We start from the raw sequence: 15026 nt of genomic DNA, 5'->3' as shown, positions 1-15026 counted from the left end.
AATAGACTTTTGCGGAGGAATTGATTTGGGAAGGATTTGGATTCGGGATTGAACTCGGCGATAGATCGGGGATTTGAGATCTGAGATGGCACAGACACTAGACAACAAGCAAAGAAACAGATTTCGCAAATAGAGTTTTTTAAGAGATAGTTTTCCCGCTAGGCGCCACGACGGAACGGGCGCTACAGCTGATTCCTCTCTCTCCCGACCCATCCCCTCCTCTCGGCCCAGCTCTCTCACGCGTGCGTCTCACGCGTGCGTCGCACGTGTTCGGGAGCGAGAGACAGCGCCGTCTCCTTTTTCTCTCTCTCTCTCGGCTTCGCTTCCCGCCGACGCCGCCCCAAAATTCCGGCCGTGTCACCGTTTCCCGTGCGCTCGCGCATGGTCGACCGGCAAGGACGCCGCTCCCACCGCATTCGCCCTTCCCGCGCGGGTTCGCGCGTGGCCAACGCCTCGGTCGCCGCTACGTCAAACCCTGGCACCGCCTGCGTCGTGCCCTGCCGCGCTGCCGCTCCGCCGCTCCACGCCGCTAGCTTCCAAGGCCGAGAGAGGCAGCCCCTGTCTCACTCCCCTCTCCCTCCTCCTTTTCCCGTTTCGGCAAGGGTCAAGCCCTCCTTTCCCTCTTCGTTTCCCCTTTTTCCCGACCACCGCCGATGTCATCCATGGTCCCAGCCGCTTGCGGCCAAAGCGCGGACGCTGGTCGTGCGACTGCACCAGCTCACCGCCAGCTCGCTCTCCTTGACCGCCACCAAGGTCGGTTTCCCTCACTCCCCAAACCGACATCGCCTCCACTATAAAACCCAAGCCACCCCAAACCCCTTCTTCTCTCGTTTTCGCTCGCCTCACACTCACCGCGCCATTGTTGACGCCTTGCCGCCGCTCCCACCTCTTGCCTTCGTCTCTTCGCCGTCGCACGCGTCGGAGGCCAGTGCGTGTGTGGACGCGAGACGAGGACTCCGGCCATCTCTCTTCTTCCCCTTCCCCGGCCCGAGGCCGGAGAGCTCGCTCCTGAGCCGTCGGCCGCTCGTCACTGCGCCCGTCTCGGCTTGGTAGTGCCACCCTCCGTTCTCCCTTCTCGCTTGTCCTCTCCCTCCCTAGCTCGCGTGGTACCTCGGCTAGCCCCCTGAACACGCATGGACGCTGCCCCAGGTCTCGCCGCCGCCCGCCATAGGCTTGCCGCCGTTGCCGCCCGCTCCCGGAGGCCACCGCCGTCGCCAGCCCTCCTCGGCAGTCCTCCGCCCCATCCGGTGCCGGAAATGAGTTCCCCGCGCCCCGGAGATGCTCCCTCCTCCTTGAATCGACCTCTTGTCGCCCCACCGCGATTTCCCCTTTTGATCGCCGCCGGCCGCCACCGTCGAAATCCGTCGCCATTGAATCCCCCCCCCCGGGGAATCCGAGCCGGAGGCTCACTCCCTCTTATCCTAGCCATCGTTCTGGTGTGCTCCCCTTGGCCCTAGACCTCCGCATCAAACTCCGGTGAACTCGGCCACCGTCCGCCGTCCATCTTGGCATCCCCCTTCTTCCTCCTCTCGCCGCCCACGTGGCCTGGCATAGGTGCCACGTCGGCTTGACTCGGTCAAGCCGGTCAGCCGCTCGCCCTCGTCCCTTCATCCCCGTGCGCGCAGACCCCGGTGAGCCATGAGGCTGCACGTGGGCCCGCCGCCTCCTTGTCGACCAGCGCACCGCATCCGCACCCAATCCACCGGTCCGTCTCGCCCGTCCCCGCGTGCGCCCTCCCCACCATACACCCGACCGCCGCCATGCGGGCCCATCTCGGGACCCCGCGCGGCGGACCGCGCCCACCCCGTCGGGCCTCCCTCCCTCCCCGCGCGCCCTAATGGGCCGCCTCCCCGTGGCCACGCTCGGCCCAATGGCCGGCCAAGCCTTGTGAATCCCTCGGGCCGCGCCTAAGTTGCTCGAGAAAGTCTAAATCCGATCCCTCCTTCCTTTTCTTTTCCAAGAGAATTAATAATTCCTTTTCCTTTAGACAGAAAATCAAATAATCCTTAGAAAATTCATATCTCTCGATCCGTTTGTCCGATTGCCTCCATTCAACTTCCAATAATTCCGTAAAATTGAGATCTATATAATGGCACTACTAATTAGTCTAAATAGGATCTTTCTTTTGGTCTTTTGTTTAGGTTTTCGATTGTTTGCGTATAGTTGCGGTTACCGGATTTTCGTCAATCGCGGGATTTCTTGAAGATTCGTGAAGCTCAGTGAATACCTTGAGCAAGGCAAGTCACCCTTTGACCAATTGCTCCTATAATTGGAAAATCATTATTATTTTGTTTGCAACTTGCATTAGTAGAATCACACACTCAACTTGCTTGGCCTCGGTTTGCGTGCCAAACCGACGGACCTACCTAGTAGTCGCACTAATTCCTGTAGGTTGTACTACCCTGATTCCTTATCGTTCCACCTTTGTGGTACTTCGGTATCCGTGTTCTCTGAGTGCGTATATCAACTATTCCACATACACCGTTGTTTGTCGATAATTTGAGAAATGGGTTTGAGAAGCCTTGAAAACCCGACATGTGGCGTCGGTGTGTTTGAAAACAAAATAGATTGTGAAAACTCGCGATGCGGGGGTTGTGCCTATGTGGTACTGTCCTGTATTCGCATATAAGGACCGATTCCTGTGGGAAATTTATCCGAGCATATAATAAGTGCGACCACACGGGTGCAATGGGACGCCCCTGGCTGAGTAATTAGCTAATCGGGGGAGCCATGATGCCAAGAGACATGTGGATTCAACGGGGTGGTGTCAGGGAGAACCCTCGGGCTTCCTGGCACAGTATGGTCTGGGACCTAACCTGGTGTTGGTCTGGGACCCCTCTTGTTGGCATATGGTAAACCTGTGTCGGCTTTCGAAATGCCTTGTCATGAAAGCCTTAGGGTCTCTCGACGTGGCTGATCTCACGGGCTGGGTGATCCGGGTTAGTAATGTCGTGTGGGTAAAGTGTACCCCCTCTGCAGAGGTTAACTAACTGTTCGAACAGCTGTGCCCACGGTCATGGGCGGATGTGAGGTGTTTCCTGTAGCGTAGATTTGTTTGCCTGTGCTTTGTGAAAAGTTGTTGTGGTGTGGGAATCGTTACCAGAATCAGCCTATGAGGCAGATGGATGACCTGAGTGGTCAAGAAATGAATCTGTGTGATTCGGGATGTCTACGGGCATCATAGACTAGGCTTCCCGAGTGGAAGCGGATTGTTGTGCTGCTGGGCAGCTGGACTCTGGGAGTCCGAGAAAATGAAAAAGGCTCTGGGAGACGATTAATCAAGTGGAATGGCTCTGGGAGCCGAGAAGTAATGATCTGACCCGGGAGGTCGGTACATTATCAAATGAGCTGTTGAAAAACATCTCTTAAAGTCGAATCGAGAAGCAAGTCTCTTTTCGGCCCAAACTTAGAAAGAAATAAATCACTTAGTGATTTCAAAATGTCTTCAAATAAAAGATTTGCAAAACAACCTTGCCTCTCTTCCAAGCTTGCATCAAACACCTAAATTCCCGTGGCTTGCTGAGTACAAAAGTACTCACCCTTACTCTATATAAATATATATATAGTTCCTCCGCCCGGAAGTTGAAGATGAAGTAAAGTGAAGATTAGGGTTTCGTCCCGGTTCCCAGCCATCGCCTGTGGTGTTGGGTATTAGTCCGTTGGTTCTGCTGCTGCTGCTGTTGTTGGTGTTTCCTCGTCCGCGTCGTCGGTTGCACTCTCGGGCTGTTCTGAGCTGCAACCTAAGTTAAGGTAAATAAGTCCTCTATTTATTTTAAGGATTGCAATGATTCATATTTGTCACCGTGGGTACCAGCGCTATGTCCTGGGACTGGTACTGAGATCGCGGTTTCGTAGGAAGCGGTTCGCGCCGTTTTCCCCACGACACGCTCCTGTCAGGTGCCGTTGTACGGCGGTGCCAGATTGGAGTGTGACAGTTGACTACTTAAGAAATTTTATATATATTAATGTGTAGAAAATACAAATGAATTTACATCATAATATAAAATTATATTGATGCTAGCCGCACAATTACATCATAAATTTATATAGATGCTAGCCACTTGATTGCGCAAAAGCATATTCTGGCACACAAACTTCCCGTGTACTGTCCGTGCACACCAACTAACAATTATCATGGAAAGTTCTTGAAAAAAATTGGATTTGTGCTCCTAATAATATTACACATCTTTGCAACGTCTGATATTCAAATTTATTATATTTTAACCATAAAAAAGAAAAATCTAATATTTTTAAGAATAAAAATCTATCAGAATTTTCTCTTTTGTTATGGCTAAAATATAATTTATTTAAAGATAAGGTTTCACATATAAGTGTAATACAATTTAAAGTATGTGTCCATTTTCTTCTAGAATTTTTTATGATATTTGCTAGTTGGTGTGAATGGAAAGCTTGTATGCATAGGATATGGTCCATGATTGACCTAACCTACTACTTTACTTTAATAACAAATAAATTAACACTCTCTATTTCATATTATAAATCATTTTTATTCTTTACTTAGTGAAACTTCTTTAAATTTAATTAAGTTTATAAACAAATATAGTAACATTTTCAACACCACACAAACATACTATCAAAATATATAATCAATGTTACATTCGATAAAACTAATTTGGTGTTATAAAGTTACTAAATTTAATCTGAGTCAAACGTAAGTTTGATTTAGAAAAAAATATATAATATGCCGTCCCAAATTATAGGGCGCCCTCTTTTTTAAAGAAAAATCAAACTCGATAACTTTTGGACTCATAATCATACTAAACATATATATGCTAAGTATTATGCTTTCATGTGTTGCTAAGTTCATATTCGTTAGGAATATGATATGGAATAATTTTTTTTTGAACTAGGGCTTTGGAAAGCCCCAAATATGTCTCTGAAAACCGTGTAAAATAATATAGCCTTAAAATTTGATACGGAGGGAGTAAAACATGAGTAGATAGGGAATGGATTCTAGTACCTTCATTAGATGTCCCCTTTATACTTTTTTTCAAAGCCAACACAAATAGTTGTGAAAAATTATTGAAAAAAAATGACAATATAAAGTACAGTGACATCTATTGGTCTATCAATAATCAACTTGAAATTCGACCTACACATAAAGAAAAAGATAAATTCAGGTGCGAACAGAATGCTGCTATTTGTACGTTGAATTTGTCTTTTTATATCTTCGATGCGTGAGTTAATTTTATCCTAAGATTTTGTGTAGTGAGCATATACTATATATATATATATATATATATATATATATATATATATATATATATATATATATATATATATATATATATATATATATATATATATATATATATATATATATGTTGTATGGGCATTGTTAAATTTTTTAAGAAATTTTTATAACCATTTGAACATCCACTTAGATGGATTAAAATAGCTTCCCGAGTAGATAGATAGATTGACATACCTGCATAGTCGGAGACGACTCCAACGCGAGATCGCCACGTCGTGCCAACCAGCTCCTGTTTTTCCTCCGTTCTGCTCGTTAGTCAGCTAACTGGATTACTACTAGGAGCTACTACGCCTCTGCCATGAAGCCATGAAGGAACCGACTGCGCACATGGCTCCCGTCGTCCACCGTTTCTTCCTCGTCGACGTCGTCGTCCTCTTCGCCGCGGCCGCGGCCGCTGCCATCCCTGCGTCGGCCGAAGCGGCAGCGTCGTCGTCGCAGACCGACGCGCTGCTGGCGTGGAAGGCCAGCCTGGACGACGCGGCCTCGCTGTCCGACTGGACGCGGGCCGCGCCGGTCTGCACCTGGCGCGGCGTGGCCTGCGACGCCGCCGGCAGCGTTGCCTCGCTCCGGCTCCGGAGCCTCCGCCTCCGCGGCGGCATCCACGCGCTCGACTTCGCGGCGCTCCCGGCGCTCACTGAGCTCGACCTCAACGACAACTACCTCGTCGGCGCGATCCCGGCCAGAATCTCGCGGCTGCGCTCACTCGCCTCGCTCGACCTCGGCAGCAACTGGTTCGACGGCTCCATCCCGCCGCAGTTCGGCGACCTCTCCGGCCTCGTCGACCTCCGCCTCTACAACAACAACCTCGTCGGCGCCATCCCGCACCAGCTCAGCCGGCTCCCCAAGATCGCCCATGTCGACCTGGGAGCAAACTACCTGACCGGGCTCGACTTCCGCAAGTTCTCGCCGATGCCCACCATGACGTTCCTGTCTCTTTTCCTCAACTCCCTCAACGGCAGCTTCCCGGAGTTCGTCATCCGCAGCGGCAACCTCACTTTCCTCGACCTGTCGCACAACAATTTCTCTGGGTCCATACCAGACATGCTGCCGGAAAAGCTCCCGAATCTGATGTACCTCAACTTGTCCTTCAACGCGTTCTCCGGTCAAATTCCGGCGTCGATCGGGAGGTTGACGAAGCTCCTGGACCTTCGGATTGACAGCAACAACCTCACCGGTGGCGTCCCGGTGTTCCTGGGGTCGATGTCGCAGTTGAAGGTTCTTGATCTCGGATTCAACCCGCTGGGCGGTACTATCCCACCTGTTCTTGGCCAGCTCCAGATGCTGCAGCAGCTCAGCATCATGAACGCCGAGCTCGTTTCAACTCTGCCGCCTGAGCTGGGAAATCTTAAGAATCTCACTGTCATGGAGCTGTCCATGAACCAGCTCTCCGGTGGATTGCCGCCGGAGTTCGCCGGGATGCAAGCAATGCGGGTGTTCAGCATTTCAACGAACAACCTCACCGGTGAGATCCCACCGGCGTTGTTCACGAGCTGGCCCGAGCTCATATCCTTCCAAGTGCAGAACAACTTGTTCACCGGCAAGATTCCGCCGGAGCTGGGAAAGGCAGGGAAACTGATAGTGTTGTTCATGTTTGGAAATAGATTATCAGGCAGCATACCCGCAGCATTAGGGAGTTTGACAAGCTTGGAGGATCTTGATTTGTCAGATAATGATCTGACAGGAGGTATTCCACCTGAGTTGGGTCATCTCAGCCATTTGACATTCCTGAAGCTGAGCCATAACTCCATTTCAGGACCGATTCCGGGAAATATGGGAAACAATTTCAAGATGCAGGGAGTTGATCATTCGTCAGGGAATTCCTCTAACAGCAGATCTGGTTCGGATTTCTGTCAACTGCTCTCCCTAAAGATCCTGTACCTGTCAAACAACAAGCTCACTGGTAAGCTGCCCGACTGCTGGTGGAACCTGCAAAATCTGCAGTTCATCGACTTGTCCAACAATGCATTCTCAGGTGAAATCCCTACAGTCCAGACGAACTACAACTGTTCTCTTGAATCGGTTCATCTTGCCGACAACGGCTTCACCGGTGTTTTTCCATCATCGTTAGAGATGTGTAAGGCGCTGATCACCCTAGATATTGGGAACAACAGATTCTTTGGAGGTATTCCTCCTTGGATTGGGAAAGGCCTTCTGTCGTTGAAGTTTCTTAGCCTGAAATCAAACAACTTCACAGGTGAAATCCCTTCAGAGTTGTCGAATCTCTCTCAACTTCAACTGTTAGACATAAGCAACAACGGTTTGACAGGATTGATTCCCAAATCTTTTGGCAACCTAACTTCCATGAAGAATCCAAATACTTTATCTGCTCAAGAAACATTAGAATGGTCTTCTTACATAAATTGGCTGCTTTACTCGGATGGAATCGATACAATCTGGAAGGGGCAAGAGCAATTTTTCGAAAAAACAATTGAATTACTAACGGGTATCAATTTGTCAGGTAACTCATTGTCGCAGTGTATCCCTGATGAGTTAACAACCCTCCAAGGCCTTCTATTTCTGAACTTGTCAAGAAACCATCTGTCATGCGGCATACCTAAAAACATTGGTAATACGAAAAATCTAGAGTTCCTTGACCTCTCATTGAACTAACTTTCAGGAGCCATTCCTCCAAGCCTTGCTGATATATCTACTCTTGACATTCTAAATCTCTCGAATAATCATCTATCAGGTAAGATACCCACTGGGAATCAACTTCAAACCCTCAGTGACCCATCAATATACCACAACAATTATGGTCTATGTGGCTTTCCATTGAACATTTCATGCACAAGTTCTTCACTTGCATCGGATGAGAGATTTTGTAGAAAATGCGAGGACCAGTATCTATCCTTCTGTGTAATGGCTGGAGTGGTTTTCGGGTTTTGGGTATGGTTTGGAATGTTCTTTTTCAGTGGAACCTTAAGGTATGCTGTTTTCGGCTTTGTTGATTGCATACAGTGTAAGGTTATGCAGAAGGTGTACTGTATTAATCAATTTCTTTCAAGAGGAACTACTGCTTAGTATCTGTAAGCTGTGGTTTCTTAATGTACCTTCTTATGATGAACTATATTTAGTTTTTCCATTGTTCTGTAATTGGCACCGAAGGACAGAAGGACATGCTTCCTTTGTATTATGACTAAGAAAAATGTAATTGGAAGAAACATTTCAGAGAATACCTAGTATAGGAAAAAAAAATCCAAATAACCCCTTCAACTATTTTGACAGTTCGAATTTACACCCCTAAACTACAAAACCAGACATTTGACACCCTTAACTTTCAGACTTAACTTCTGTATTATTGAAAATTACTGATCATCAACAAATACGTCGCACCAGTCATTATAGAATAGATATTAAATTTTAATATATATTGAGTACATTGTTTAATTTTGAATTATAACAGGCTAAATTAAAAAAAATGCTCATGTTCGTTACATACTCCCTAATTATCAATTTTGAATATCAAAATATTAAATGAGTGGCATATGTGTAAGGTTATTGATGCACATGTGAAGTGCAATGTTTTTTTTTTGAGGAGATGTGAAGTGCAATGTTTCGTACTCACCGATTTTAATATATTTTCATAGACTTATGTTTAAAAGTGCAGGTTTATTTTAATACATTTTAGTCATAGTCTCTTTTTGCATAAATCAAAAGGTCAGCGCTATCATATATTTAGGAGAAAATCTATACACCGGTATCCCATGGAGACAGGATACTAATCCGGATCCCCTCCTCCTACCTCACTCCTCCCCCAAATCAGATGGCACCTGAGGTACAGCCCTCCCCGGCCCGTCACCGTCGCCGCACCGCTCGCTGTAGCCGGCGGCCGCTGCCGCGGGGGAGGCAGCGATGGCGAGGAGCTCAGCGGCGGGCGTGGTGAGCAAGAGGGAGAGCGGGAGCGGGGCGGGCCGCGGAGGTCGAACACGTGAGGGAAGAGGTGGATGTCACACCCCAATCCAGCACCGCCGTACAACGGCACCTGACAGGAGCGTGTCATAGGAATAACGGCGCGAACCGCTTCTTACGAAACCGCGATCTCAGTACCAGTCCCAGGACATAGCGCTGGTACCCACGGTGACAAATATGAATCATTGCAATCCTTAAAATAAATAGAGGACTTATTTACCTTAACTTAGGTTGCAGCTCAGAACAGCCGAGAATGCAACCGACGACGCGGACGAGAAAACACCAACAACAGCAGCAGCAGCGGAACCAACGGGCTAACACCCAACACCACAGACGACGGCTGGGAACCAGGACGAAACCCTAATCTTCACTTCACTTCATCTTCACTTCAAGGCAGAGGAACTATATACTCAATTTCAACAATGGTGCCCGGGCACCATGGAGCACCAAACAAATGTACTATATATATATATATATATATATATAGAGCAAGGGTGAGTAATTTCGTACTCAGCAAGTCACGGGAATTTAGGTGTTTAATGCAAGCTTGGAAGAGAGGCAAGGTTGTTTTGCAAATCCTTTGTTTGAAATCATTTTTGAAGTCACTAAGTGATTTATTTCTTTTTGAGTTTGGATCGAAAAGAGACTTACGTCTCGATTTGACTTAAGAGATGCTTTTCAACAACTCAAATGGTAATGTACCGACCTCCCGGGTCAGATCATTACTTATCGGCTCCCAGAGCCATTTCACTTGATTAATCGGCTCCCAGAGCCTTTTTCATTTTCTCGGACTCCCAGAGTCCAGCTGCCCAGCAGCACAACAATCCGCTTCCACTCAGGAAGCCTAGTCTATGATGCCCGCAGACATCCCGAATCACACAGATTCGTTTCCGACCACTCAGGTCATCCATTTGCCACATAGGCTGATTCTGGTAACGATTCCCACACCACAACAACTTTTCACAAAGCACAGGCAATAAAATCTACGCAACGGGAACCACCTCACATCTGCCCATGACCGTGGGCACGGCTGTTCGAATAGTTAGTTAACCTCTGCAGAGGGGTACACTTTACCCACAAGACACGAACTTAGTCCAGACACTGGCCGGTATCAGAGGTTCGCGACAAAGCCTTTCTCAAGCCGACCCAGGGTTACCTCATGCCACATAGAAGGATCAAATCCTCACATAAATACAGGCCATTCTAGGCATTCACAAATCAACTCCAACCACCTTGATCGGTAAGTGAGCAAGCTTCTCGTCCTTGCCTTACCAGGAACCCGGTTTGTCCGACCCCGCCCCGGCGTTCCCAACTATTGGCATGCGAGGTTTCCCTGAACCGACTAGTTACTTAGCTAGGGTGTCCCATTCCACCTTGTGGTTGCACTTTGATCATGTTCGATGAGTTTCCCACAGGAATCGGTCCTTATATGCGAATACGGGACAGTGCCACATAGGCACAACCCCCGCATCGCGAGTTTTCACAATTCATTTTATTTTCAATCACACCGACACCACATGTCGGGTTTTCAAGGCTTCTCAAACCCATTGCCCAAATTTTCGACAAACAACGGTGTATGTGGGATAATTGGCATACAGGCTTAGAGAGCACGGATACTGAAGTACCACAATGGTGGAGCGACAAGGGATCAGGGTATGTCAGCCTACAGGAAGTAGTGCGACTACTGGATAGGTCCGTCGGTTTAGCATGCAAACCGAGGCCAAGCAAGTTAAGTGTGTGATTCTAATAATGCAAGTTGCAAACAAAATAATAATGATTTTTCAATTATAGGAGCAATTGGTCAAAGGGTGACTTGCCTTGCTCAAGGTCTTCACTGAGCTTCACGAATCTTCGAGAAATCCACGATCGACGAAAATCCGGTAACCGCAACTATACGCAAACAATCGAAAACCTAGAAAAAAAGACCAAGAAAAAGACCCTATTTAGACTAAATAATAGTGCCATTAAATAGATCTCAATTTTACGGAATTATTGGAAGTGGAACGGAGTCAATCGGATGAGCGGTTGAGAAGATAAGAATTTCGGAAGCTTAATTGGAATTTCTGGAATAGGAGAAATGGTTTAAGAAATGATCTATTAAATTTATGGAAAAGAATATTCCCAAGAATATTCTTTAATTACTCATTGATATGTGGGTCCAACAAGGGGGAAAGATGGACTTTTGTGTATGAGAATTGATTTGGTGGAGGGAGGAAATATAGACTTTTTAGGCCGAGCGTGAGGCGCGGCCCAAAGGAGATTGGCCCATTAGGGCTCGGGTGGGGAGAGGGAGGCGGTCTGGTGGACCGGATCCACCGCGTGGGGGTCCCAGGACGGGGGCCACTTGGCGGCGGCCTGGTTCACGGTGGGGGGGAGTGCACGCGGGGTGTGGTGCTAGGGTTAGTGGGCTCGGCTCATGCCGCATGCGCCGGATGGACTAGGAAGAGGCGGGCCCACGCGTCGGCGGCTAGCGCACCGTGGACCACGCGCACCGGGATGGGGGAGGGAGGCTGACGGGTTGACTCGGCCTAGCCGACGTGGCGCCTACGTGGCGGCCGCGTCGGATGGTGAGAGGAGGAAGACGAAGGCCGGCCGGATGGACGGCGGACGGCGGCGCGCGTCGGCGGAGCGGCGCGAGGCACGGCGGAAGGAGGGGAGACCACCGGAGCGAAGATAGGCGCGAGAGGAGGCGAGCCAACGGCTCGGATTTCGCCGGGAGAGGTCAAGGGCGGTGGATTGCGACGGCGGCGGCCGGCGGCGAGCAAAAGTGAAAATCGCGGTGGGGCGATGAAAGGTCGATTCAAGGTGGCGAGAGTATCTCCGGGGTGCAAGGAATTCATTTCCGGTGCCGGATGGGACGGAGGGGCCCCGAGGGAGGCCGGCGATGAGCGGCGGCTCCCCGGAACGGGCGGCAATGGCGACAAGGCCATGCCGGGCGGTGGCGGGAATTGGGGCTTCGTCTACGCGCGTTCGGGAAGGCTACCAAGCTACGTGCGAGCCAAAAGAGGGAGAGGCCGAGTGAGAAGGGAGAACGGAGAGAGGCACTATCGAGTCGAGACGGGCGCTGTGATGGGTGACCGACGGCGCGGGAGCGAGCTCTCCGGCCTCGGGCCGGGGAAGGGGAAGATGACGGCACGTGGAGTCCTCTTCTTGCGTCCTTCGCACGCATCGGTCTTCCTGGAGCTTCGGCGACGGACAGCGAGGGCGACTGCAGGGCAGGGGCGACAATGGCGCGGCAGCGTGGAGAGTGAAGCGGGAGGGGTTGAGAGGAGGGGCTCGGCTGCGGTTTTATAGGCACGGGAAGTCGGTTTTGGGGGGAGGAAACCGACTTAGGTGGTCAAGGGAGCTCGGCTGGCGCGGCGCTTGCGGTCAAGGAGTGGCAGGAGGTGGTCACGGGTGGCCGGGCTGAGAGGGAAAAAGCAAAAGGGGAGGGGAAAGGAGCTCGGCTCCTTGCCGATTTGGGCGAGCAGAGGGAGGAGGGAGAGAGCGTGAGAGAGGGGAGCCGAGGCTCTGCCTCCATGTCTTGGACGCACGCGCGCACAGGTGGAGCGAGTGGCAGGGCGGCATGGGCGGCTGCGTGGCGCAGGCGGCCAGGACTAACGCGGCGACGACCGGGCGGTCGGCGAGCGCGCGCGCGAATACGAGGGCGCGGCCGGATTTCAAACGGCGGCGGCGGGAAATCGGCGCCGGGGAGAGGGAGTTCGACGAGGGAGAGAGAGAAACAGAGAGAGCGAGCGGCGCTCTCTCTCTCGTCTCGGTTGCGTGCAACGCACGTGCTAGAGGGGGGGCGGTGATGGGCTGGGAGGGGAGATGGCCGGGGGAGGAAACCGGTCCATCCAAAAATATAGGGAGGTAAAATAGACTTCTTCCGAGAAGTAGATGGATAGATAGGTTAGATAAGTGGATAGATCGATTGATGGACACAGAGGGATCAAGGAGATTTAAATTGAGATCCACGGCACGACTTAAACTCAGCACTCAAGGAACGAAATTTTCGCATATAGGATTTTTTTGTAATTTAGTTTTTAACGTCTCACGAAAAGTGGAGCGTTACAGTAGAGGAAGTGGAGCACGCCTCGCCGGTGGAGCCGGAGCAGGAGGCGGCGAGCAAGGTCGGGGAGCGCAAGCGGCTCGACGGGCGACGCATCACATGCAGCGCGTCCACGAGCGGCGGCGCTTCCACGAGCGGGAGGTGCGCCGACGTAAACCTGGTACCTGGTACCCTGGTGTCAAATTGGTACCTAGGTATCAAATCTTGGTACCTGAGTACCAAGCGTGGTACCCCAAGAGAGAGAGCGAACGAGAGCATCTCGGTTTCACTTGAGGCGGAGAGATGTCACCGCCGGCCACCGCGGCCGCTGCTCGCACGAGGCAAGACCACAGCGCTGCAGCACGTGGCGGTGGCGCCGCTGGTGGACGCGCTGCGTCGCCCGCTGAGCCGTTCACGGTCCCCTACCTCACCCGCAGCCTCCCGCACCGGCTCCACCGGACACACCCCGAACTAGCCCTGAACGGAACTATCCTGTGACGCTCCAAATTAACCTGTTCATCGATACCAGTCCCAGGAAACAGTGCTGGTATCACAGGAAGACAGAATATCACAGCAACAGAGGTCTCTTTATTACAGAGTAGGAGTACAGTCATGTTGGGCTGCGGACAGATCCCGAGCTCACAACTGCATCACAAAAGGGGAAAGCGGAAGCCAAGACTTGGACCAATCATCACACTTGTCTTATGTTCGGATGAAATTCCAAGGAAAACGGTCCTTAAGTGCAAGAGCGGAAAACCGTACTCTCGGTACGTTCCCCGGTCTGCGGTTTTGGAAATTCATTTAATTCGCAAGTACCGACCCAAGTGTCGGGTTTTTCAAGTCTTTTGTAAAGCCCCAAGTTTTACCCATCATTGGATATTTTAAATTTGAGGGAAGGTGTTCCGATGCGCGTACCAGGAGGCCCGTGCATCGAAGCACAACAGTTGACAAAGGAGGTTTAAGTGTTCAATAATTCAAGGAGGGTAATTGCAGCAATTAGGATTGGGGCCAGTAGGCTATCTCGCAAGCCGTGGCCGAAGTACTCGTGTTAATCCTATTCATGCAATATTTGCGGAAAAGAAATACTTAGATTTAAGTTATAGGTGCAAGATGATCAAAGGTGACTTGCCTTGCTCGAGATCTTGGGCTTGATCCTCGAAATTCTCGCACTGCGGGTCTAAGGGCTCCGAAACTACACGCAAAACGGGACAACTCAACAAACGGCGAAAATAAAGCCCTATTATTGACCTCTAAGCGTGCCATTAGATAGATCTCGAGATTTGAGGATTTTTTGGAAGTTGAACGGAGTCAAACGGACATACAGTTGAGAAGATATTGAATTTCTAAGATTATTGGACTTTTGTTCTAAAGGAAAAGGATTTAATTAAACCCTTTTGGAAAAAGAAAAGAAAGAGGGAGGGGAAATAGACTTCCCTCGGGCGGCTAGGGCGCGGCCCGAGAGAAAAAGGCACGGCTCGGCCGAGCTTAATGGGCCAGCCGGCCCGAGAAGGCGGCCCAAGGCACGCGCGAGAGGGGAGGAGAGAGGGAGCCGGTGGGCTGGGTCCTTCTCGCGTGGTCCCGAGTGGGACCCGCTTGTCGGTGGCTCGGCTCACCGTGCGGAGGGAGCACGCGGCGCGCGCTAGGGTTCGGGGAGAGAGACGCGGTGCACGCGCGCGGTTCGCGGAGGACGCGGATGCGGCGGGCCCACGCGCAGCCTCATGGCTCGCGGTGGACCGCGCCCGCGAGCAGGGCCGGAGGGAGCGGCTGACCGGGGTCGGCTTGACCCGGTCTTGGCCAAGCTGGCGCCGACGT

At 50.6% G+C, this 15026-nt stretch overlaps 1 protein-coding gene across 1 annotated transcript; it reads left to right on the top strand.

Moving 5' to 3' along the window:
• The first annotated feature begins 5525 nt into the window (after positions 1 to 5525).
• Positions 5526 to 8464, top strand: LOC4349186 (LRR receptor-like serine/threonine-protein kinase FLS2). The gene has a single exon (XM_026020698.2). It carries the CDS (start codon positions 5582 to 5584, stop codon positions 7883 to 7885), a length of 2304 nt encoding a protein of 767 aa, XP_025876483.2. The 5' UTR covers positions 5526 to 5581; the 3' UTR covers positions 7886 to 8464.
• Positions 8465 to 15026: the final 6562 nt, after the last annotated feature.

The sequence above is a fragment of the Oryza sativa genome, chromosome 10 (assembly GCF_034140825.1).
Source record: "Oryza sativa Japonica Group chromosome 10, ASM3414082v1".
Taxonomy (NCBI): Eukaryota; Viridiplantae; Streptophyta; class Magnoliopsida; order Poales; family Poaceae; genus Oryza; species Oryza sativa.
Note: the sequence above shows the minus strand (reverse complement) of the source record. Positions and strands in the feature narration are given on the sequence as shown.

Bases quoted from the DNA above. Each gene is read 5' to 3' on its own strand.
- LOC4349186 (XM_026020698.2), top strand. From the start codon at position 5,582: ATGAAGGAACCGACTGCGCACATGGCTCCCGTCGTCCACCGTTTCTTC.